This window comes from Callionymus lyra, chromosome 2, assembly GCF_982586985.1.
Source record: "Callionymus lyra chromosome 2, fCalLyr1.hap1.1, whole genome shotgun sequence".
Taxonomy (NCBI): Eukaryota; Metazoa; Chordata; class Actinopteri; order Syngnathiformes; family Callionymidae; genus Callionymus; species Callionymus lyra.
Window position 1 is genome coordinate 31,345,426 of NC_141819.1, and position 26,080 is coordinate 31,371,505.

A 26,080-nucleotide genomic window follows, 5' to 3' on the forward strand; every position below is an offset into this window, starting at 1 on the left:
TCGGCCAATCGCGTCCTGCAAGACAAAACTGAGGGAGTCTGACCTAACGCTCTGTTTAATCTGTTAAGAAGAAAAAAGCTTCTTTTTTTTAGCTAAAACTACTGTAGTGTTTTCACAGAAGTCTGTCATTATACTTTTAGCCACATCTGTGCTGTAAGTTTAAGTTATTTCGTTGTCTGTAGAGGAAATAAGTAGAAAAGTGAGGTCGCGTTAAAATGAAACGAAAGAGGAAGTGAAAGTTTCAACGTCTGAAGTTCAACGCAGATTGAAACAAACGACGTGTTATTTTGCTGACATTCATCGTCTTCAGGTAAAAACAAAAATCCATTTAGTTTAGATTCGCTTTCCCTGACTGTGTGACTCTGAACTCGATGTATTTACGTGTGGTTATATGGTCAAAACAAAGAGTTTTATAATGTGTAGACGTGACATTATTACTCAGTATGACTAAGATTTTTAAAGCTAAACGTGTTTACACGTTTAAATGGTCTGGGATTATACATTCAATTGGTTTCTAATTCAATATTGTTTATGTATTTTATTATATATCCAAACCGTCAATACAAAGCTGTGGGAATTGACGTTAGATTTCTGCAACGAATGAATTATGAAAAATGTTTGTGCCAAGGTGCCAGTCGGACTCAGTTCAAGTGGGGGTTGGACTCCGTCAGGGTTAGGGTTACTGATTCTATTCACAACTTTTATGGACAGAATTTCTGGGCGCAGCAAGGGCATCGAGGGGCTCCGGTTTTGGTGACCTTAGCATTGGGTCTGTTTTTTGCAGATGATGTGGTCCTGTTGGCCTCATCAGACCTTGACCTCCTTGTTGGAAAAGTTCACAATTGAGTGTGAAGCAACTTCAAATCTAAGTCCATGGTGCTCAGTTGGAAGAAGGTGGTTCATCTCCGGGTTGGGGATAAGATCCTGCCCCAAGTCGAGTTGTTAAGGATCTTGGGGTCTTGTTCACGAGTGTGGGAAGGTCGTAGTGTGAGATTGACAGGCGGATTGGGAAGGCTGTACCGATCCATCCCTTAACCTTAACCGTACCCATTATTTAGTGTACTTAATCCATTTATTTATTGTTAATTTATGTTCGAATAAACTTTTGGGGAAGCTTGTAACCATAAATCTATAAAAAATCTGTAAAACAAAATAGGTGTTTTCCATTTTGGTTGATTGTTGAGTTTGAGATTTTTAAAAAAAGTTTTAAATTTAACTTGCCTTAAGCTGTGGGAACCCTGCCACACCTTTCATTGCCCAAAACCATATTCCCACAATCCCACTGTTGGACACCAGCACCCTGAGGTGTGTGAGGTGATGTGTTCAAAAGGTCAAAACTTTGTGAATGAATGTGTTGAGTCTGTTATTGCTGCCAATAGTAATTGTTTGTCTACTCTGCAGTCTCTGGACCCCAAGATGGCACCACTTTTGTACTTCATCCTCACAGGGAAACCTGATTACATAAGCCTCCTGTTACCTGGTTGCATCTGCTACAGTGACACGAGCACTTACAAATCAAAATTTCGCCGCACACGTGACAACCAAATATCGGTGAAACCATTTGGAACCAAGTCAAAGTTGGATTACGAAATCGACTTAAAGTTTTTGGAAGAAGTGAGCGAGAAGGTTGCTGGCCTCCTGCTGGTGCTGGAATCTGACTTCGAGAGACTAAAGTGGTTTAAAGAAAAGCATGTGCTGCAATTTGCAGAGACGCTCGAAAACGGATCAGAAGTGGCAGTAGAGCAGGATGGAGAGACGGCGCATGGTGTCGTCCGTTTTATCGGATTTCTGACTCCTCCAAAATACCCTCTGCCAATCGCAGGCATGCATTTTGGAATAAAAGTGAAGGTACATTTGATTTTTTTTGATGTATTTACAAAGAAGACAGAATTATTGTAGATATTATAAGATGCAGGCCTTTTTTTGTTCACCTCTTGTTGGATGATTCAGAATTAATTCATAATTCAACCTAATAATGTTTTTAAAAATGAACTCGAATAACAATAAATGTACTCTCTAAGGTGGCGGTTTCAGTGGTGGGCTATAAGAACTCAAGTATATTCAACACTCAATTCTATGAAGGACAACCGCAGATTGATAACCTTTTCCTCAAACAATAAACAATAAACAATAAAGAAAACTAGAAAAGTCTTGATATCCTGACTCTGTTCTGAGTAACAGTTGAGGATTGTCTCATCGGGGCTGTTTGACTCTTGCAGGGAGACTGGAAGAAGAAGTTAGTTGACAGCTTTCAAACTGTCTTCTCAAAGAAGGAATGCGATATGATGGTTCCCTTCACCAAAGTAAGACCCTGGACTGCCGACGCGCCGAAGAGCTCCGCTCCTCTGACGACCGCACCGATGGAGACGTTGGAGATTGGCGACAAAGTCACTTTTGTCAACTTAAAAAGTGAAAAACCTCGTCATGGGATGCTGGTTGGGCAAGGAGATGGATATTATCGTATCTCCACAGTGAGTGACCATTTGTTTATATTTGTATGGTCATCACAGAATACTTCGTCATTTTGTGGCAAGTGTATTATATGAGTTTTGTTACCGAAATAATGCCCCTTGTGTATGGAACATCACCGTTAGTCATTAGCACTCTAACATATCTATTATGGGGTTCAATCAATGCTACACCCTTTAACTGTGGTCATAAACTTTGGTGGTAGAATGAGAAATAGTGGATACCGGCGTTCAAAATCTGTGTCTGGACTCTCCTCAGTGATAAGGTAAAGTGGTTAGAAATTGAAATCACTGGTCCATAACTTCCTCAGAAGTAAAGTTGAGGTGGCTTAGCAAGGGAGAGTAGAGTTTTGGATCTTTTTCTGCTCTTATATCCCGACAACAAAGATCACCAACACCCTTAAGTCTCACCTCCAACCTTATCTTTTTTCACAAGGACTTGGACAAAAACAGGGGAGGCGGGGTACTGGAGGTACCATTCGAGAATGTCAGAAAGAGCACCGCTCCTCTGATGACCGCACCGATGGAGACGTTGGAGATTGGCGACAGAGTCACTTTTGTCAACTTTAAAACTGAAAAACCTGGTCGCGGGATGCTGGTTGGGCAAGGAGATGGATATTATCGTATCTCTGCAGTGAGTTACCATTTGTTTAGATTTGTATGGTCATCACAGAATGCTTCGTCATTTTGTGGCTAGTGTATTATATGAGTTTTTTGTACCAAACTGATGCCCCTTGTGTATGTAACATCAAACGGCCAGTCTCATGGATCTAGCAACGTTAGTAATCAGCACTCCAACATGTCTATCATGGTGTTCAATCAACGCTACACCCTTCAACTGTGGTCATAAACTTTGGTAGGAGAACGAGAGATAGTGGATAACGGCGTTCAAAATCTGTGTCGGGACTCTCCTCAGTGATAAGGTAAAGTGGTTAGAAATTGAAATCACTGGTCCATAACTTCCTCAGAAGTAAAGTTGAGGTGGCTTAGCAAGGGAGAGTAGAGTTTTGGATCTTTTTCTGCTCTTATATCCCGACAACAAAGATCACCAACACCCTAAAGTCTCACCTCCAACCTTCTCTTTTTTCACAAGGACTTGGACGAAAACGGGGGAGGAGGGGTACTGGAGGTACCATTCGAGAATGTCAGAAAGAGCTCCGCTCCTCTGACAACCACGCTGATGGAGACGTTGGAGATTGGCGACAGAGTCACTTTTGTCAACTTTAAAACTGAAAAACCTCGTCGTGGGATGCTGGTTGGGCAAGGAGATGGATATTATCGTATCTCCACAGTGAGTGACCATTTGTTTATATTTGTATGGTCATCACAGAATACTTCGTCATTTTGTGGCTTGTGTATTATATGAGTTTTGTTACCGAAATAATGCCCCTTGTGTATGGAACATCACCGTTAGTCATTAGCACTCTAACATGTCTATCATGGGGTTCAATCAATGCTACACCCTTCAACTGTGGTCATAAACTTTGGTGGTAGAACGAGAAATAGTGGATACCGGCGTTCAAAATCTGTGTCTGTACTCTCCTCCATGATAAGGTAAAGTGGTTAGAAATTGAAATCACTGGTCCATAACTTCCGCAGAAGTAAAGCTGAGGTGGCTTAGCAAGGGAGAGTAGAGTTTTGGATCTTTTTCTGCTCTTATATCCCGACAACAAAGATCACCAACACCCTTAAGTCTCACCTCCAACCTTCTCTTTTTTCACAAGGACTTGGACGAAAACGGGGGAGGAGGGGTACTGGAGGTACCATTCGAGAATGTCAGAAAGAGCTCCGCTCCTCTGACAACCACGCCGATGGAGACGTTGGAGATTGGCGACAGAGTCACTTTTGTCAACTTTAAAACTGAAAAACCTCGTTGTGGGATGCTGGTTGGGCAAGGAGATGGATATTATCGTATCTCCGCAGTGAGTTACCATTTGTTTAGATTTGTATGGTCATCACAGAATGCTTCGTCATTTTGTAACGAGTGTATTATATGAGTTTTTTGTGCCAAACTGATGCCCCTTGTGTATGGAACATCACTGTTAGTCATCAGCACTCTAACATGTCATGGTGTTCAATCAACGCTACAACCTTCAACTGTGGTCAAAGATCACCAACACCCTTAAGTCTCACCTCCAACCTTCTCTTTTTTAACCAGGACTTGGACGAAAACGGGGGAGGCGGGGAACTGGAGGTACCATTCGAGTATGTCAGAAAGAGCGACGTGCCAGAAGGTGCCAGACAATACTAGGACTCTCAGGTTCTCAGTACTCATTGATTGTTTTGATTCTTTGTAGAACCGGAGAAGATGGACCTGGATCCGCCTGCAAACAAGCTGAACTCCAGCCTCACAGTAAACACACTGGTCCAGATTTCTTTAAAGGACCGGGTCGTTCACGGAACCATCCGCTGGATCGGGATCCTTCCTGATAAGCCGGAAGTGATGGCAGGACTAGAACTGGTAGGAATCTGGTAATTTACATTTTGCAGAGTCCGGCGAGACAGAGATGAACAGGTGATAGACATAATGTAGGAAAGAAGAATACACAGAGAGATAGAGCTCAGTGTCTTTGAACTCTCACCTGTCGCCAGGTAGATTTGTTGAGACTGAAAAAGATCATACAAGTTTTGTCTTCACCGGGAGAAGATCCACCATCTTTCAGAGACTATATGTAGAACCACTGTTCCTTCACAGGCGGCTCACATGTAGTAGTAGTGGTTAGTGGAGGAGGGGAAATAATTTTTAGATGTAGGTCTATCTGACAGGGGCTCTAAAGTTAGTGGAAAGTCAAAATTGACGCTTGGAGTGGCAGAATTGTATCTCCTTTTTTGATGTGGATACTTTAAAAAAAAAATAAAACTCCACTGTTTGACCATCTGATCCTTCACAGGGGCTTTGAGATTTGTTTCCCCATTTTCTTCTTATGCACCGGCTGATTGGATAATGTGCCACTATTAATAGCTGAAGTTTAGATTTTCAATTCAGGCGTATGAAACTCTAGGTATTGCCTGATGCGTGCTGCTAGAAACGCACTGAAACTGAACCTGCTGCCCCAAACATCTCTCCTGCCCTACTCCCATATTGTGGCGCAACCGTTTCTCCCACAAAATGATGATTGTACTCCTCTCACTTGGGAAGTCTTAATTGACATATCAATTCTGTACTTTTTAACTTCTGTCCTCACGACCCGACTGCACAAGAAGGGCGTAAATGGATGAATGGAAGTCACCAGCATGAGGTCATTTTAGGCCAAAGATGGTTGTTTTTATAGTGAAGGTAAAATGTAATGATGTGTGGCAGCTGTTAAGCTTATGGACCTTACTCACCTGTCTGCAGGACGAAGATATTACCAAGAACGATGGCTCCTTCAAACATAAGGTTTACTTTGATTGCCCGTGGGGACGAGGGATCTTCGTTAAACTCTCCGCTTGCTCCGCCGACTCCCGATTCCAAAGCATAAAAGATTCCAGCCATGACGAGCCAATGCCCAAAGAAGAAGAGCCAGGTAAGTTGACAGCCAACTTTTTAAATACATTTTCACAAGAAGGATGATGTTTTTTTTCTCTGGTAAATTACTGCTAGAGAAAATAATTATTTTACGGTTAACTTGTTTTCTGTAATTAATATGCATCAGTCATGGCTAATGTGTTGTTCAAAGAGAAAACGACTTTCATCCATTTGAATCTGTTATTACTACTTCATGATTTATTAGCCAGTTGTAATTGTAATAGCACTATGTTTGTAATTAAATTGTACTTGTATTTATGTTTAATAGGATATTTTTTCAATGTTTGATGTTGCAAATCGGAACAAAACAATTTCCTAATTAGTGGATCTCCTCCTCTAATAATTCTGATTGTGATTTGTGATATGTAACAAAATATATTTATTGTACCACAATGAAATGTGACCTGAAATAAAAACTACAGTAGATGCTTGTACACAATAGATACATTTACTCATCACTACTCATCTTACTCATCAACGTGATTGTGTCGCAAGTTTCCATGAGTGAACCGGACAGGTTGGAACGGGTTCCTCCAGTAAGCACAGACGAAGTAGACCGTATTCTGGTTGGGCAAATGAAGGGGATCCAGGGAAACTGCAATTCCTGCTATATTGATTCCACCCTCTTTGGGTAAGTTCTATGAGCTGGATTTGTTACAAATAAATAACACACAATTTACAGGGTTATAGTAATAATCTTAAACTCCTATTTTTAGGTGAATTTGAAAATAAAATATCATCATAACCTATCAATAACCATTAATATATATTTTTAAAACTCATATAATGGTGGACCTTACACTTAAGTGCACAATGTCCACTGAATTCGGATCCAAGACGACCTTGACTACTATCCTTGTTGGTTCGGTGAGGTTTTACCGTGGAATATTGAAAAAAAGAAAATCTTTACCTACCGTCATTGTCTGTCAATGACGACATTTGAGTTCTTCAGAAATCCTTAAGAGGTTAGTTAGAAATTCTACTTGTTACTTGTTCATGATCAACTCGACTACTATCCTTGTAGATTTGTAGAGGTTGTACTGTGGAAATTGTTAAACATATTTTAATGATATAGTGTGTTGTCCAAAAAATACCTCAAGGGGTTAGTAAAACATTCCACTAAACACTTCTTAATGATGACGTAGACTACTATCCTTGTATGTTTGGTAAGATTGTAGTGTGGAAATTTAGAAATGAATAACATCATACATGATAGACGTGATTTGTAAAATGTTAAAAGTAAAAGAAAAAATCATCTTGATACTTCTCTCTGATTGATTATGATTGACTAATTTACTTGCAGGTTTGTAGAGATTTTACTGTAGATATTTCCAATAATTACTCTCAGTTGCTCATAACTCAAGCTATGTTCGTCGCCCAAAGTTTTAATTTGAAGCCAAAGCACTCGACAACACGGGTCTCACATTATAGACCCCGCCAGGTTTTTTCATTTGACACTGTGGAGACATCAGTCAGCAACGATACAAAATGAGCATATACGGGTTTTGTGATTTAATCAGAGAACTTGTATTTTCCAGTGACGCTCATTCTCTTCTTCCTCCAGTTTGTTCTCCTGCTCGTCTGCTCTGGACTCCATGTTGTTCAAGTCCACAGAAGCCAAAAACACTGCCATTCAGGAAACGCTACTGCATGAGATTGTCAACCCACTCAGAAGGTAGAAGGCGTTTTCGGTTAATCACACCACATGTCTGAGTCCCAGTGTTTTTCTGCAGTGTTGGTTATGTGAAAGCACATCATGTCATGAAGCTCCGGGAGCAGCTGCAGGAACGAGGCTACAGCAGATCATTCACCACGGAGGAGAAAGGTCAGCCGGTGGGTTTGTACTGAGCTTCAACAAACTCATGGTGGATGTTTCAGATCCAGAGGAGTTTCTCACCATCATCATGCAGGACATTCTGGCTATGGAACCTCTGCTCAAGCTGTAAGAGCAAATTAAGTTGTGACGGTTGTCATGTTGACAGCCCATGTTTCTGGAGCAGCTCTGCTGGTGGGAAAGTGCAGGAGAGCCACTACTACCAGATCTTCCTGGACCAGAACCAAAGTCTGGTGCTGCCGACGGTCCAGCAGCTGATCGACATCTCCTTCCACACGTCTGGACTCCGCCTGACGGAGGTGAGTACATTTATCCTTTATTTAAGACCATATGCACAAATGGAATTCCAAGTAATTCATTTTTTCCTGTCAAAATGTGTCATCAATTCGATATAAGAAATCAATGGCTTGTTATTTTGTTTGAGATTTACCGATTTTAGAATTTGCAGCTTGTACTTTTAACGCGTATAATTTAGTTTAATTCATTGATTGTGTGGGAAATTGTCTGCTTGAGACCTTGTAGGGTTCAAGTCACACTATCTGCTGTCTATATATCTTGGAGAAACAACCAGAACATGTAATTATTTCTGGGTAGACATTTTTACTCATGAAATAACATAAATAACAAAAATAATATAACATTGTAACAAGAGTATAACAATGAAATTAATTCAAATGTGGTGAATAAGAGAAATTGTTAGGTTTTAATTTATCTATGTACTTTTGTGTTCCTGTAAAAATGACTAGTTTTTCTAAATTTGTATTTACCATGTCACTCAATCCTGGTGAAGGTAATTCCCAACCCTTATATTAATGGTGTTGATTCATTTAAGTACATTGTGGAATCTATTTTTCACATTTGCAAGCTCTCCATGACCAGGAATGGACAGTGGTTTGTAAAATGAACCACAATACCATCGTCTCCCTGTAGATGGCGCCAGTATTCTAATCCCTCTTCTCTCTGCAGGTTCCTTCGTGCCTCATCCTCCAGATGCCTCGCTTCGGGAAGAAGTTTAAGATGTTTGAAAAGATCTTTCCTTCGCTGCAGCTGGACGTGACCGACCTGCTGTGTGGCGGTGAACAGAGGCGACGCCATCTTTGCGAGTGGCAAGTTGACGACTGTGTTTTCCTTCTCAGGTCCAGCACGGTGTGCGATATGTGGAGATCAGGCTTTCGTGGATTGCAAGGATTGTTCCAAAGATCCGCTTTTCGGTCGAGGCGATTTTACAAAATTCTGCAATGTTTGCACCAAACAGGTTTGTAGACGGCATGACCTCTTGTATCTGATCGTCCACCAACACTTAAAAACTCATCCTTGAATATTAACTGTCCACAACGTCAATGGAAGGCCTGAGTGTTGCAAGGAAAACAATTAATCTGAAAGAAGAACATTAAAAAATCCTTTGAAATAAACTAAAGTCTTCCTGCCCAGAGAGTGATAAGGCTGAAGATCAAGATTTCATTGGATGAGCAAGCTGTCACTTAAAAAAGCTATTTTGGCATTTCAACGATTTCCAGTATAGACTTATTGTGTCAATCCATATTATTTCATTCAGTTCATCAGAGTAATGACACATTTGTAGATTGTTAATTGTGTTGCAGAGGATTGGCTCATGCAGTTACACAAGGTTCATCAACTATAAAGAATCCTCAGTAAATATGTACATATTAGTGTTTGTATTACTTTGGTAATTTGTAGTAGGAAGATCATTTTGACTTATTGATTTTATAAGTAGCTTGCATGACAAAAAAGTGAAAATCATTTTATAGACATTTACAGTGGGCTGTCTCTGGGAGGCGTTTGTTACGATAAGTTACATGATTTCCTTGAAAGGCTATCTCTATTCAAGTCATAGAAGCAGATGTTCCGCCTCTTAGTGTACCAAACTTGCCGGAAAAAAAGGAAACCTGGGCTTGCCTCTTTTCCCAGAGAAGGTAGATACTAGATACTGTAACTGTAGTGATGGATCATTTCGAAAGGCCACTAGATGGCACTCTCTGCAATATAATATTTGGCCTTTTAAAAAAATGATGGCACTGAATCATGATTCAGCTCCAACAACTGATGCTGCTTCATGAGGCTCAACCCATCACTAGATAACAGTCTTTCTGGCGACTTCTTTTCGCAGATATTTGTAGTCAGAAGTCAATGAGGTATGTCATCGACTCCTTAGCTTACATGTATGCACCATCTTTTAGGGCAGTACATCAATCATCCTCAACAGCATGACCATGTATCAGATGTTATGTTTTCTTGTGGCCAACACTTACCATTATTGTCTGCTCAAATTCACGTAGATAAAATAACTGTCTCTTTCCCTGGAAGGTCCACAGCCACTCGATGCGGTCCTCCCACCACCCTACTGACCTGGATCTCCCTCGGAACTACCTGCCGCGTACGTCTATGTCGATGCTGCCCCGAGACAGACTGGAGCTGTTTGCCGTGCTCTGCATAGAAACGAGTCACTACGTGTCCTTCATCAAACATGGGCCCGGGATCCGAGACTGGATCTTCTTCGACAGCATGGCAGACAGAAAAGGTGATAATCTAGCGTTGAATTGTCTTGATTTTTCAATCATTGTTGCCAGTGGAGACAGAACATCTACCTGGTTGGTTCTATGTGTAACAACCAAGCAACAGTGGAGAGGGAAGGTACTGGGAAATTGACGAGAAAAGAAGGAGAATAAAAATAATGTAGTAAAGATTATCAGCAGAATTCATTTAGAATCCATTCATGACTCAGTCAAATTGGTCAAGTTTAGTTTCACCAGGTCTCACACTCTCACGTCGCTGTGTGAACTTCTTCAGGAGAAAGCCAAGGTTACAACATCCCGGAAGTGCGGCCATGTCCCGAGGTGGGAGCCTACCTGGAAATGTCTGCCGAGGAGCTCGCCAACGAGGTACCGCGGGACATGAAGGGCGTGGCCAAACGGCTCTTCTGCGACGCCTACATGTACCTGTATCAGAGCCCCAACATGTGCCTGTATCGATAGAAAAAAAAAGTTAAAGGTGTTCCATAAACGATTGTGTGATTAATTAGAATCAATTTCTTTCACTTTTGATTTGTAACGTAGTTCAAGGAACTAAATGGCTAATTTATTTGAATGCGAGATAAATGACCTACTGTTCTTCAAGTAAGTTCTAAGTTCTTAGTTCTTCTTTTGTCTTTTCATGAGCTCGCCTTGATGTTAACAAATTGATCTCAATGTTTATTTTTGTGTTTTATGAGAGATTTATCTTAGTTTAGGTTTTTTAAATGTCATGGCATAATTACCCATAATCTCCACAACTTGCTTCAAGAAAGACTTTCCGTATCTCAAGATAAAAACTGCTCAAAAAAACTTCTTACTGGTATAAGATTTGTAAACATTTTTACTCTTAGAAGAATTCCAGCGAAATAAATTTGAGAAAGGTTAGTTTATTTCTAAACCAACACTTTTAACCACTCAAGTGGGTCTTCGATAAAACTTACCAAAACTGCTTTGAGAAGTATGGTCTCCTTAATAAACATTGAGTTTCAGAATCCACCACAACATGCTGAATATTTGTCTTTGCACTAGACGGGTTTGATCCTGCTTTATTTATTAATGATCTTGTCATGTCCGACAATTAAATCTCTCTGTACCATTGAAGCAAGAAACACAAACACAAATTAGCAGAGAGTTGAACACATTGTTCGGCGGAAAAGAGCGCAGTTATAGAGAAAACTTTCCTTAATCCAGCAATGAGTTCAGAGTGTGTTTAGAGCAGGTAAAAAATACAACAGAAGGTTTGAGTTGGTCACTGTTGCTTTGCGACTAAGAAATGTATCATTTTCAGTTTAAAGTCTTGCCACACCAAGAAATTCCTGAAAATTGATGCCAACTGACTTGGAGAGTTATTCTAGAATGATCTTCATGTTTTTACTGGATAATAAGCAAGAGATTTATATTTAATTTAAAAAAAAAATCCCTTTTGTTGTTGCTTGGGGGAAATAATACGTTATAATTTGTATTATTTTTGAAATCTAGCCTGTTTTCCTTTTCTTTTTTGTGTCAACTGAATAAATTTATATTTTCTGTTTGAATTCTCTTGTCTTTAATGCAATAATATTGCCTTCAACGGGATCAGTTTGTCGGCCCAAGACCCAGTAAAACAATAAGAAAGGACAGTGAGGGTGCTGACGCTATTCACAAATTCGACCAGCGGGGGGCGGCAGTGCGCTAACAATGCTGGAGAGAAACACGAAGAAGGATCTGCCCTCTCCTCCGACGGAAGCTTTTCCGTGTTCTTTGTCGGTGGATCCTCCGGTGATGGTGACCAAGAGTCAAGGTACACACTCAGGAATGTTTAAATCGATTGTGTGTAAGAGAGCACGTATTTATTGTCGACACGTTGTTATATGATATAGTTGCGAGAACGCCAGCAGGTGAATTGCACTCGCTGATGTTCTTAAGATGATACAATCTCGTAAGTATTAACCTTAAACACATCAATAATAAAATAGCTTTTAGATATCCTCGCCTGTCCATACCACGACTTTAAATGACAGCCAAATATTATTATAACACTCACTTAAAAACTGCCTTTGATACAAATGCACTCATCGCGAATTCATCAATAAGGACTAATACTTTTAGAAATACTAAAAAATGACGAATAATGCGAATAGTTTATGTCAAGTACTTTCCTACATAACAGTTGGTACATAATTCAAATGACCATGAGGTTATATTTTCCAAATTTATGAAATATATTATACATTAATGATAGATCATTTTATTTCAAAACATTTTTTGACAAGGGGAAAATATTGATTTGCGTTCAAATTTAATTGTAATTACAAAAAACAAGATGAGATTACAGAGAAACTATACCACTGCTTACAGTCAGACAAAAGTGCCTTTCAAGTTTTATAGAGACGCAGGTAAGGTTTCATATAGAGAAACACTACTGCTATAGGTATCGAAAATGTTTATTGTATCAAAACAAAATGAAACTTTGAGAACTGGCAGGTCAGTGAGTAGATTAGAAGGCTGGGACTGTGAGACTTTAGTTGGTTCACTCATTCTGAAGAAAGATTTGTGAGCAACGTTATTAAAAAAAAAAAAAAAAGACATTCGATCATTAGCTGCAAAAATATCAAGTGTTTATCGACCGTTTTTAAATGGAACACGTATTCAGTGACTCAGGTGTGTTTGTGTGTCTGCAGATGTCCAGCAGCTGCTGGTTAAAGAAGAAGTTGAGCAGCAGGAGTTCAGCTCCAGTCTAGACCAGCAGGAACAAGATCATCATCGCATTAAAGAAGAAATAGAAGAAGTGGATTTAGAAGAAGCCGCTGCATCCTCTCTCACTCCTGTCGATGTGAAGAGTGAAGAGGATGTAACAACCATCAGTTTCACGCAACCTAGAAAAACAGATTTTGGTGGAGACAACTGCAGAAGACAAGAACCAGATAGCTACATAGATACTCCTGACCAGCAGAGGTCGCTGTGTTCTGAATCTGACACTGATGACAGTGAAGACTGGAGAGAAACCACTAACACTCAGTCAAGTTCAAACTCTGTTGAGAATCCAAAATGTCATGTCAGTGAGAAGAAAGACGATGATGATGATCACAAATCATTGATCTGCTCTGGATGTGGGAGAAAATGTTCTTCAAAGACTGGACTGGCAAAGCACATCAGATCTTGCTGTGGACCTTTGACTTGTTCGTTTTGTGGAAAATGTTTTGAAGAGAGAGATAATCTGACGAATCACATGAGAGTTCACACTGGAGAAAAACCTTTCACCTGTTCTCAGTGTGGTAATTGTTTTGCACAGAAGGGCCATCTGAAAGTACATATGAGGGTTCACACTGGTGAAAAACCTTTCAGTTGCTCTCAGTGTGGCAATAGTTTTGCACAGCGGGGGCACCTGAAGCAGCACATGAGACTTCACACTGGAGAAAAACCTTTCAGCTGCTCTGTGTGTGGTAGCTGTTTCACAGAGAGTGGGAGTCTTAAGAAACACATGCGAGTACATACTGGTGAAAAACCCTACATCTGCTCTCAATGTGGCAACCGCTTTGCACAAAGATGTCATCTGAAGCAGCATATGAGGGTTCACACGGGAGAAAAACCTTTCACCTGCTCTGAGTGTGGCAAGTGCTTTAAACGTCGGGACAAACTAAAGGAACACTTGAAAGTGCACCTGCTTTAAGTGTGGGACTTGATTCTAAGTCAACCTGAAAAGTTTACAGTGGAGAAAAATCTTTCATCTGCTTCAATGTGGTTATTGAAGCAGTGCGGGTCTGGAGGACAGAATTAAAAATCACCCTCTAATAAACATATTCCTACTCAGACTGGACATTTTTTGATCTGCAAAAAGGTTTACTCATTATTTATGCCTAAAATAACCTTAAGACCTAACCTAACATCAATGTGTTTCCATGAAATTCTTAAGATGAATGTATAAACAAGCATACCTATGTGTTTTCTAAATCTGCCTTTTTTATTTCCCCCACACTGACTCTTTGACAGCAATGGAAAATAATTTTAATTAATTGGAAATTATCATCATCTACTTTATCATCATCCAGACAATTTGCTGTTATATAATTGTCACCAAGAATTAAAAAGCAACCCTCTACAAATAAGAGCTTACAGTCCTGCGTCAGAATCTAGCAGTCTCTTGGTTTTTGTACACTATGCGGAAAGTATGAACATAATTTTTTGTCATGCATTTTGATTGCTGTATTCATTTAAAGACATGAAAAATCGACACAGCAAGGATAGAGAAATTGTATGTGTATACTTCTGAAATTAATTTATTTGAAAGTAGGTCTACACTTGCACACTGTGGTTATAATTGTTATACTTGTTGTTGAAATAACGTTTTATATACAATATAAAAGCTATGTCATAATTGTTTTCACAAATTTGCGTGACCCTTGTATTAAAGGAACTTTCTGCGTAAGTATCAGAGATGATTGACCCAAAGACCAATGCTGGAACTACCTTTGTATACAGTACACAAGACTATTATGTTTCCATCGCTGGTTTCTTCTTTATTGAACTTTACTTCTGTGTTTCTCATGTGTGAAAGTGTTGAAATACATTTTAAAAGTCAAATCTTCATTGGATTGAGTCAATCATTTTTTTAAAAATGTTTTCAACTGCTGCATAAATGTGGTAACAAACAAGGTTTTTTTTTAGGTAGATGGCTAATCTCCATCCTCTTATACTTATACTTATACTTATATTAGGGCATAAATCAGTGAATCATGTTTAAAAAGTTTCCTTGAAATAAAAACTCAATTGAACATTTTAATGATCAAAATTTCAATATGGTACAATACATGTTGTCTATAAATAAACTCTTTTATCATCAGATCTGTTCTATTCCTATTAACATTTTTAATCAAATTGCAATAATAATAATATAAATAAGCATAGAAAATAACTGCAATAAATTGGTCCTTTTAACTTGGTTATTTCACATGAACAATAATTTACAGTAGATTCATGTGGAATTTGTTAACTAAATCATATTTATCTTTGAAATATCTTTTGGAATCTATCTATCTATCATCTCTTTTAACAAGTCTTCAATTGTTCCTTTAGTCTGTTTCTAATATGAATATTTGCATTTTAAAGTGTGACTGGAAAGAAGCAGTTCAATCATTGATATATTGACATGGATGCGAAAAAAGGGGGAAAAAAGAATACAAAAATCAGAGCCCACTAAACATGATAAAGCAAAGGTTTACGCAGTAAAACATTGAAACTTTAGTGTTTCTGCAATACTTAAAACAATGAACTACTTTATATTTGAATCCTGGGAATCATTTCATTTAAACTATAACATTATTAAAAGGAGGAAGACATATGTTGTCCATCTCAGTTGCTCCCTCACTCGTAAACAACTTATGTGAACTTGGATTTATAGGAGCTAATTAGCTGCTTTGCATTTAACAGGTATAACAGGTACGGCACTCCAAACTGCAGGAGCATCTCCGACAAGATGAAGGAGGAACATATTAACCCCCTCGCCCCCATTGTTATGAAACTAGCATTTGGAAAAGATAAATATATAAGCTTCCATCTGTGGTGACAATGGTGATTGGCGGTAGATGCATTTTGGCTACAATTTCTGTTTTTGTATATACCTTTACTAGTAAAGATAACATGACCAAATGATGTTCAGAATATATTTATTGTATAATAATATACAAACTACAACGATGAAAACACAGAGTCCATAACCAAAGGCACATTGGACTTATCAAGTTTGACAAAACCGAAAAGTGACTTATTTTTTCCTTATAACAAATAACCAAATGAGTCAAATTAAAAATAAATTATATATCTAAAAATTTAAATTCCACTGTTTGCTGATAATTAATATTAATTTCCACAAAGCATTGTTTTTTAAATCTAACAAAATTGTTGTTTCTTAGTCTGAATACCCTGTTAATACATTAATTATCAGAATTTCAAATCAATTCAAAAGCAAATCGTCTGGACTTTTCCAGATCTATGATGGAAATTAAAAATAAATACAAAATATGATGTTAACTTAGCCAATCATTTGATCGTGAGTTAGAGGTGAACATATTTGAAGCCCTTGTGGGTCAAATAAAAAGACTTAATGGGCCCGATATCTCTGCCAAAGAAAGATACACTGATCATTAATACCACTCCATCAGATGTCAGTCAAACTGTGTTTGGAAACAGTAGCCATGTGAAAACATGTGGGCTCTCATATTTGGATGTATTGAAACCTATTTTGCGTCGTAGGCAAAGTTAAATGTATCTCCTGTACGATCTCTCTTGTGTACTATACTTTGAAGTAGTTAAATTATATTTTTTGCTGTACTTGATTCCCCTTGGTAAAATCATTCAGAGATTTCCAGATGTTTCTTATCACATTTTTGCTGATGACATCCAGCTCTACTGCTCTTTTGACCCAACTGAGCCCCAAAGGCTGAACAGCTTAGTCAATTGTTTGCTAGAAATCAAACAATGGCTGAGTGAAAACACTTTACAGCTTAATGTGGACAAAACTGAAACTCTGGTGATTGCTTCTGATGATAAGATTCCAGGGTTGAGTCAGTACTTGGGTGACTTAGGTCAGTCTGTCAAACTGAGCCTGAGAAACCTGGGTGTTGTATTTGATAAAGACATGTCTCTTGTTCAACACTGCAGAAAACTGACCAGAAACTGTTTCCTTCAACTGAGAAAAATCTCTAAACTTAGGAAAATGTTGTCACAACATGATCTGGAGCTTGTAATCCATGCGTTTGTTTCTTCTCGTCTGGACTATTGTAACAGTTTGTTTTCATGTCTTAACAAGAAGGATCTGTCTCGTCTGCAGTTGATTCAGAACTCTGCAGCGAGAATTCTGACCCGCTCAAGTAGAAGAACTCACATTTCTCCGATCCTTAAAACTCTTCACTGGCTTCCAGTTTCTTTCAGGATCAACTTTAAAATTCTGGTTCTTACTTTCAGAGCTATTCATGGTCAGGCTCCTCCTTACATCACTGATCTGATCCAGCCTTACACCCCAGCTTGGTCTCTGAGGTCTGTGGATCAGAATCTACTTATGGTTCCACGCACACGGCTCAGGACCAGAGGAGAGAAATCTTTTCAGGCTGTTGCTCCTAAGCTTTGGAACAATCTTCCTCTCTCTTTGCGCTTGATGGAGTCTACTGACTCCTTTAAGAAACATCTTAAGACGTTTCTATTTGTTCAGGCTTTTCCTTGAATTTCTCGAACTCCTGTGTTGTTCTCGGTGTTGTCTTGATCTTTGAAGTATGTACTGTTTTGAGTATTGTTTTGATTGTTAAAGCGCTTTGTGACCCTGGTCTCGAAAAGCGCTATATAAATAAATATTACTTACTTACTTACTTACTTACATAGAGGTTGAGCAGGAATTTTCAGTTGTCTCTTAATAAACGCATGTAATGTTAAATCAGAGATATTGAAGCGTGGAAATATTTGTTATGTGTTATTGCAATATCCTGGCTTCTCAGTTTCTCCTTTGACACACCAACCCATGTCTATCAAAAAACGTGAATATCGGAGAAAGGCTATAGTTGTGTCAAATTCTCATCTTATATTTCTGATTTGAATTTTGGGTGAATAAACTCGTAGTATTCCAAAACTTAAGATCAGCATCATCAAAACAGCTTTGTCTCCAGATGTTGAAAAAGCACAGAGGACCAACACAATACTTAATAAGTTACAACTCAGTGCTTCTTCGTGACATGAAAACTTTGTGGATTGTTCTGTTTAAACTTGACTTTTCAAGTGTGTTGAGAAGCACAGAAGTAGGTCTTGTCCAATTTTAATCAACCTATAATCATCATCTGAATGACATTTAAGACCATTTTCTTTGAGGGCCAGATAAAGACGGTCTGTGAGAGGAGATAAAAGGATTCATCAAGTGTGAGATTGCATGTGTAAGCGCAGCCATTGTTTCCACCTAAAGCTCATACCACAATTGGAGCAATTAAAAGGTTTTTCACCAGTGTGAACTCTTTGATGACTCTCGAGGTCCGTCCTTGCTGTAAAACCTTTACCGCACTGAGAGCAACAGAAAGGTTTTACTCCTGAGTGAATTCTCAGGTGTCTGCTCAAGCTCCTCGTCCCTGTAAAACATTTTCCACAGTGAGAGCAGACGCCCAGCTTTTGTCCAGTGTGAGTTATTTTGTGTACATTTGGAGTGTTTCTTTGTGTAAAACCTTCACCACATGTAGAGCAGCTAAATGTTTTTTTTTATCCAGAATGGATTCTCAAGTGACTCCTTAAGTTCCCAATATACTTAAAAGATTTACCACACTGGGAACAGCTGAATGGTTTTTCTCCAGAGTGACTGACGCTTTAACCTCCCGTTCACCGTAAAGATTCTTCCATGGATTTACCACACTGAGAGCAAATTAAAGGTTTTTCTACCATGTGGCTTTTCATGTGTGCCCTCAGTAGTTCACTTTGTGCAAAAACTTTTCCACAAAGTGAACAATTCAAAGCTACTTGGCAGGATTTCGTGTGCTTAGTCAGTCCAGATTTTGATTCACATTTCGCCCCACATCCAGAGCAGATCAGTCCTATAACAGTTTTCATGTTTTGAGTCAAACTGCATATGTCTTCATGATCTTCCCTCTTTACATCAACAACAATGAGGGCAGTGAACTGAGTGTCTTCTTTAGTTTTTGCTGGCAGCCAGTGAAGAGTTTTAATCCGAGAAATGTGAGTTCTTCTACTAGAGCGGGTCAAAATTCTCGCTGCAGAAGTTTGTATCAACTGCAGGCAAGACAGCTCCTTCAGGTTAAGACATGAAAACAGACTGTTAAAATAGTCTAAACGAGAAGAAACAAACGCATGGATTATAAGCTCCAGATCATGTTGTGACAACATTTTCAAGTTTAGAGACTTTTCCCAGTTGAAGGAAACAGTTTCTGGTCAGTTTTCTGCCAACAGATGCCAACAGGTATAATATTGTAGCAGGGGAAAAAAACTGGGATGTATTTGTACTGTTTATAAACACTACATTTTTATACATTATGCTTACATCACCCCTTTTGGGCTTATTTAGTAAAGTGTATCTTATGATTATGAAGGTGTGTCTTATGATAAAGTTTTTTTTTTTGTTAAGTGTTCTTCACAATTGATCTTGTTGTAGAATAAAATAAAATCTGCCACAAAAAAAACATCTATCCATCCATCCATCCATCCATCCATCCATCCATCCATCCATCCATCCATCCATCCATCCATCCATCCATCCATCCATGCGTAACAGAAATAGAGGATTTTGGAAAGAAAATGTACTTAATTTTAGGGAAAATTAGTTTGGTGTCTAAATTCATGATGAACATTAAAATTTTATTTTAGTTATTACATTTCAGTTCATTAAGTCGCTGAACATGTCAAAAAAAATAAAACAAAATAATGAATAGGCATATTGTAGGCATACTGTGTAAATTATTTTCGTAATAAAATTACAATTCAAATAAAATATTGTGCGGTCGCCTTAGGCCTAAAATAAATCACTCGGTTCTTCGACCCACAAGCCATAATTATTTAATACACACATATGTTTGTGTGAGCTCATGTACTTCTCTTTATCATCATCTCCAGGAAGAATCTCTTTCGTCCCTTTTCTCGAGAACAACCGAGTGACATATGTCAGTTGTTTTATCTGAAAGAATTCTTCAAACATAAACAAATATTTTCAATCACTGGGGAATCCACGAACACAGACCACCATGCTGCGGCGTTGAGATGTTCAGTGGAAAGAAAATAATTTAAAAATATTAACTTCCGGGATACCACGCGCTTCCTGTACACGAAAAAGAAACCATTGCTGTGAAATTATTTTATGTGCGCATGTATTAAACAGAATAGAATAATAATATAATTATTTGTATAAGTAATTGTTAACTGCTCTATCATATGTTTCATAGTCAAAGATTTAAATGGTGGGTGGTTTCATACATGCCCTACTGGAATAAAGCCTGAGTACATGTTGGTTAATTTACCCCCAACAACACACCAATATGGTACAACAAATACATTGTCATAAAAAACAATAATTTTATGATATGAGTTGATAGAGGAATATTATTGATGATTATTTGTATATAATGTCACATTTCAGTTTCAAACATGATTCCTTGATTAATTCAAAACACTTGAACAAAACTAAACAAACAAACAAAAAAAACACTAAACACTAAAAAAAATAATCTAAATAATCAAATGATCAAAAAAATAATAATAATCCAAGAAAATTCCTTAAATTATTCTAGGTCACACTAAAAGCATTCTTCCAAATCCCCTGGTGTAATATCTGCCCCCACACTTGCACTCTTCCAACAAGCACTGTTTTTACTGATTTTTACTAACTTTGTCTGTTAATAAATAGCCAAATGTTTTTCGGTCAATAAAAACAGCCAAAAACACTGCCGTTTTTTACCAACCATTTTCAATTAAAGTAGCTCTAGGTAGTTTGGGTACCTTAATATTTTAGTACTAAAAAAGTTTCATAAAACTTGTGATGACACATCAACTTAAAACTAGTTGAATGACTCGTATACCGTAATTTAAGGTGTTTTGTGTGATTTTTATTTTCACTGTAAAAGTTCTTGGGGATGGTTGTGGTGGGGGGAGGCCGTCATAACACATATCATATTTCATCATCCACAATCTGATTCATTACGACATCTTTATCCATCCTTCATTCAGACAATGGAAGTCTGGAAACAGAAAATTCGTCCAAGTGCTGCAAACCGGGAAATGGCAACTTTTGCAACGTTTAGCGAGTGCTCATGGGAAATGTGGTCTCCTGTCAGGCTAGCGATACCACTTTAGTCCACTGGCGTCGCTCGACTTCGAATCGCATAGAATCGCTTTAAGTCATTTGGTATCTACTTATGTGCGCTTTGTTCAAACCACGAGTAGTTTGTGTGGCGAAGTCTGGGATTGGAACTCTAACACCATGCTTTGCTTGAAAGTACCCAGTTCTGTGCAGATCGACCTATTGTGTATCGTTTATTTTCGTGAGCTGCCATTTGATACTGTGTGTACTTACTTGAGTTGTGTCTCTACCCTTTGTTAAAGAAACAAAGAAGAAGGTGTATGTTATAAAACATACACCTTAAATGCAGCTTTTAGCTTCAAATGTATTTCCTTCTATATTTTAATTCAGTCGAGGCAAAAGAAAAATGAAGCCTGTTCAGAAGAAACAACAAGCAGCTGACATTGACGCTGAGAACATCAGGAAACAAGAGCTGATCCGGGAATTTGTATACATCACCTGACACATTCTCCAGAGTTCTATGCAGGACTTGAGTTTACACTGTCGATTTTTACTTTAAGTAGATAATATTTGAAAAGAACGTGGTAGAACTGTAAAAGGATTAATATTTCGAGAAGTTAAATCTGAAATTGTATTTGTTCCGACTAAAATACATATTTTGATGATAATGTGGTAAAATCAAAATTGTTTTCTTTTTTCGTTTTCATCACCAATGAACACAAGGAAAATAATTAGTAAAAAGCTAAAAATGCTGAAGTGAATCTTCTGTGGAAGATGAAGTCAATCAAGCAAGATTCTTTGTAAATAACATTTTAATTTCAACAGTAATTTGTCACACAGATCTTAATTGTTTGCATGATATACATTTAATAATGCATTAATTACTTTAGGTCGTCAGTGTGATTTTTCATGTGTAACTGCAGTTGTTGCTTCCAAGCAAAGCAGATACCACATTGAGAGCAGCTGAAAGGTTTTTCTCCAGAATGAACTCTTAGGTGACTCATGAGGTTGCCTCTTTGTGTAAAGTATTTACCACAATGAGGGCAAATAAAAGGTTTTTCTCCAGTGTGACTTCTCATATGCGATTCCAGTTGTGGTCTCCATGTAAAGCTGCTGCCACAATGAGAGCAGACAAAGGGTTTTTGTCCAGTGTGAATTCTCAGGTGACTAATTAGGTTCCTCCTCTGTGTAAAACTTTTACCACACTGAGAGCAAATAAAAGGTTTTTCCCCAGTGTGGCTTCTCATATGTGACTCCAGCTGTGGTCTCCATGTAAAACGAACACCACATTGAGAGCAGATGAAAGGTTTTTGTCCAGTGTGAATTCTTAGGTGACTTGTAAGGTTCCTTCTCTCAGTAAAACATTTACCACACTCAGAGCAGTTAAAAGGTTTTTCTCCACTATGAATTCTCATGTGGCCCTCCAGGTGTTCTCTCCGCGTAAAACACTTACCACACTGAGAGCAACTGTAAGGGTTTCCCCCAGTGTGAATTATCATGTGAGACTTTAACTGAAAATTACGTGTAAAACATTTACCACACTGAGAGCAGGTAAAAGGTTTTTCTCCAGTGTGCGTTCTTAGGTGACTCATCAGACTTCCTTTCTCCCTAAAACATTTATCACACTGAGAGCAGCTGAACGGTCTTTCCCCGGTGTGTATTCTCATGTGATTCGTCAGATTAATCCTCTTTTCAAAACATTTCCCACAAACCGAACAACTAAAAGATTCTCCAGAGCAAGATTTAATGTGTAGAGTCAGTCCAGACTTTGAAGAACATTTCCTTCCACATCCAGAGCAGATCAGTGATTTGTGATCATCATCATCTTTCTTCTCACTGACAGGACTTTTTGGAGTCTCCACAGAATTTGAACCTGACTGAGTGTTACAGGTTTCTCTCCAGTCTTCACTGTCATCAGTGTCAGATTCGGAGGACAGCGACCTCTGGTGGTCAGAGTTTAGAAGTGTATCCAAGTAACTGTCTTGTTCTTGTCCTATACAATCGTCTTCGTCAACTTCTGTTTTCATGTGTTGATTCAAAGTGATGGTTGTTTCATCATTTTCAATCTTCATATCTACAGGAATGGGAGATAATTGAGGGTCTTCTTCTGCTTTTACATCTTCTTTAATGAGATGATGTTCTTGGTCCTCCTGGTTCAGACTGGAGCTGCATTTCTGCTGCTCAACTTCTTCTTTAATCACCAGAAGCTGCTGAACATCTGCAGAGACACAAACACACGTGAGTGACTGAACCATGAATCTATTTACTGTACAGTCTTATGAGGTGGACGACCACAGATGACAGTGATCAGCCAAAAATGAGTGGAAATGTACACAACAGGCAGATTGTGATCAACTATCAGTAGTTAAAAAACGGATTATCTTTAATTTGAGCAAAATGTAGTCATACTTTTTGTAGTCTGTACATTGTTTATTGTTGTTGTGACATATATAATTGTTTTTATTTTTATTGTGTTTATTTTAGGATGTTTTATCATTATTTTATTGTCATTACTTAGTTATTGTTAGTTTAGTTGGTAATAATTAGTTTCAAATTTGATGTATGATGTTGTTTATTATTATTGTCATTAATATATGTGTACTGGGAAATGTCGTAAAATAACATGTATCTATGTTTAATAAGAATAAAATAGAGTTGGTGATAGTTTTGTAGCTCATCCTGTTTTCAATAAAGTTATCTTCAAAAGCAAGTCAGCACTGCAGCTGCTATACGAGTGAAGATATATTAAGCACATTCACATTTGCGCAGAAATAGAAGCTTCATAGTAAGAATAGTACATAGTAAGCACATAGTAAGTGCAGTCTAAGTCTAAGTCTAAGTCTAAGAAGCGAAATGTGTGCGTTTTGAATTCTCCAAGGTTTGCACCAGGTCTGATCTTCCAAGTTATTTTATGTGAGTTAGTCGGCTGAAAATCAAGGTAGATTCAATGCAATGTAAGTTAATAATGTGAATAAATATGAGTTTTGTTTGGCACCAATACTGTGAAAAGATGTTTCTCTTCTGAGTCTGCTGCTGCTGCACTGGAATGTACCAGCCTGGACTCGGCTCCAGGCTTTTTCAAATTGTGGGCCCCAAGATTACAATACAATTTATTTTTTATTTAACAGAGTTTTTTTTTATTAATACCAACATTATGATATCTTGAACACAAACATATTAAACTTATCTGGGTCAACCATAAAGGTGGACATGGCATTTGTAGCGATGATCTTATAAATGACTTTGACTCCAAAAAGAAAGGTTCTAAAAAGCTAGTGTTAATATTTTCACATTAAAAACCAAACGAACAAATGTTGTGGGTGGGTTGTCACAACTGCTGTGATATTAATGTGTGTGTTTTTTAATGTTCTTATGCTATTACGTTATTTTGTGTTTAATTTGTCATGTTTTGCTGTGTGAGATTTAAGTCTTCAATAAGAATGTTTAAAAACAAAACAAAGTGCAGATTTCAACTTGTCGTGTCATGTGCATAATATATGTTCGCGTGCATTTTACTTATTTTGTGATAACAATACAAGACTAAGTCAAACATGTCACAATGAAACGAGTCAATGATCATTGAAGGAACAACAAACGGAAAATCCATCATCAGGATGACAGTGAAACGTAACATATTTGCAAGCATGACACGTTCATCGAAACAATAGTGAGTACCTGGCCTCTTGGTCACCATCTCAAGCATGCTAATATTTTAGTCTTTATATACAAATCATCTTTCAAACTCTGAAGATCATTCTCATCCACTGGAGGATCCACGGATTTATTATTTAAAAAAAAACAACCCCAGAAGTCGCTTCAGTGTTTTGGCAGAAGAAAATGGAGGAAAGGGGCGGGGTCAGGAATACACACTCACATCCGGGTTAGAAGACGCTTCCTGCGTCTAAGTATTCATTTAAAAATAATCGTTTTAGAGGTAAGAAAAGAAAGGATACATCTAAGAAAGTGTAGTTAGTGTACAAGAGTATGACCTTAATGATGAAGAATGAAAGATGAAAAATAAAAATTGCATAGACATCCCTATCTTTGTAATTGTATTATTATTAATAATACAATTACAATGATACGGAATCATGACTATGAAAACATTAGGACATCATGATAAATAAATACATATAAAACTTAAAAATAAACTAATAATTATTTCGCATATTTATTAGTATATTTTGCAGTTTTTAATTGATTTATTTGGCCGTTCCATGCATCTAAGGTGCTAAAGTCAACCTCATCTTTGTTTTGCTATTGTAAGATGCTTTAGTGTTGTCGTGTGATATCTTTTGTTTTATATCTTTTTAATAAGACTTTTTAAATTCTTAGAAATTATTTAGACAGAAATTCCCGTCCAACAGACAAAACCGAAAACTAAAAAGCCGCCACATCCCCCATTAAAAAAAGTAAAATAATAAATAAATAAATAATAAAAGCAACTGCACTTCGCATTCAATACTATAACTCGACCCATTTATACATTTTGTTTACCTACTTTGGTACCTCCAACACAAGGTCCCAAATTCTTTTAAAACACTTTTCTTTGTCCTTTAACGTTTCTTTTCATATGGAACCAATACTAGGTCCAGTAGTTCTCTCTCTTCCACATCAGTGAGATAAATGTATGGGCTTGTAAAAGGCAGATACTAATAAACACAATTTCACTCTTCCTGTAGTTGTGTTTTTCCGGATACATACCAAGAATACATGGTAAATAGCACATTTAATTCCAATATTTAACATTTTCCCCAAATGAGTGTGTTTTTCTGCCTCACACACCTTTCATATTTCCTTTGAAACATTTGTCAATTGTTTTTTTATTATTATTTTTAAAAATGTATGAATGTTGAATTTATGTTTTATGATCATTTATACGGTCATAATGAAAGTCATATGATCATGTATTACCGTCATGGGTACATCAATTAAAAGTATGCTAGTTAATCATTTAGTGTTTTAAACACATATTTATTGTTATAGAAA

General features: G+C 37.7%; 3 protein-coding genes across 5 annotated transcripts; 2 read left to right on the forward strand and 1 right to left on the reverse strand.

Moving 5' to 3' along the window:
- Positions 1-44: 44 nt before the first annotated feature.
- Positions 45-11,876, forward strand: cyldl (cylindromatosis (turban tumor syndrome), like). 3 transcript variants are annotated; one of them, XM_087784662.1, is made up of 18 exons: positions 45-310; positions 1,402-1,848; positions 2,220-2,471; positions 2,905-3,102; positions 3,562-3,759; positions 4,193-4,390; positions 4,627-4,702; positions 4,766-4,929; positions 5,806-5,974; positions 6,472-6,607; positions 7,541-7,651; positions 7,710-7,801; positions 7,855-7,918; positions 7,977-8,109; positions 8,777-8,885; positions 8,947-9,065; positions 10,136-10,349; positions 10,619-11,876. In XM_087784662.1, the coding sequence occupies exons 2-18, from the start codon at positions 1,417-1,419 to the stop codon at positions 10,801-10,803; spliced, it is 2,850 nt and encodes a 949-aa protein (XP_087640788.1). In that variant the 5' UTR covers positions 45-310; positions 1,402-1,416; the 3' UTR covers positions 10,804-11,876. The 3 variants fall into 3 exon arrangements, with proteins under 3 accessions (XP_087640788.1, XP_087640790.1, XP_087640789.1); XM_087784664.1 differs by lacking the exon at positions 4,193-4,390; XM_087784663.1 differs by lacking the exon at positions 2,905-3,102.
- Positions 11,877-12,061: 185 nt separating this feature from the next.
- LOC148086530 (uncharacterized) lies at positions 12,062-14,277 on the forward strand. Its single transcript, XM_087784703.1, has 2 exons — positions 12,062-12,121; positions 13,002-14,277. The coding sequence occupies exons 1-2, from the start codon at positions 12,103-12,105 to the stop codon at positions 13,988-13,990; spliced, it is 1,008 nt and encodes a 335-aa protein (XP_087640829.1). The 5' UTR covers positions 12,062-12,102; the 3' UTR covers positions 13,991-14,277.
- Positions 14,278-21,956: 7,679 nt separating this feature from the next.
- LOC148086531 (uncharacterized) lies at positions 21,957-24,923 on the reverse strand. The gene is made up of 2 exons (XM_087784687.1): positions 24,767-24,923; positions 21,957-23,309 (listed from the first exon to the last, which is right to left on the reverse strand). Exons 1-2 carry the CDS (start codon positions 24,792-24,794, stop codon positions 21,973-21,975), a joined length of 1,365 nt encoding a protein of 454 aa, XP_087640813.1. The 5' UTR covers positions 24,795-24,923; the 3' UTR covers positions 21,957-21,972.
- Positions 24,924-26,080: the final 1,157 nt, after the last annotated feature.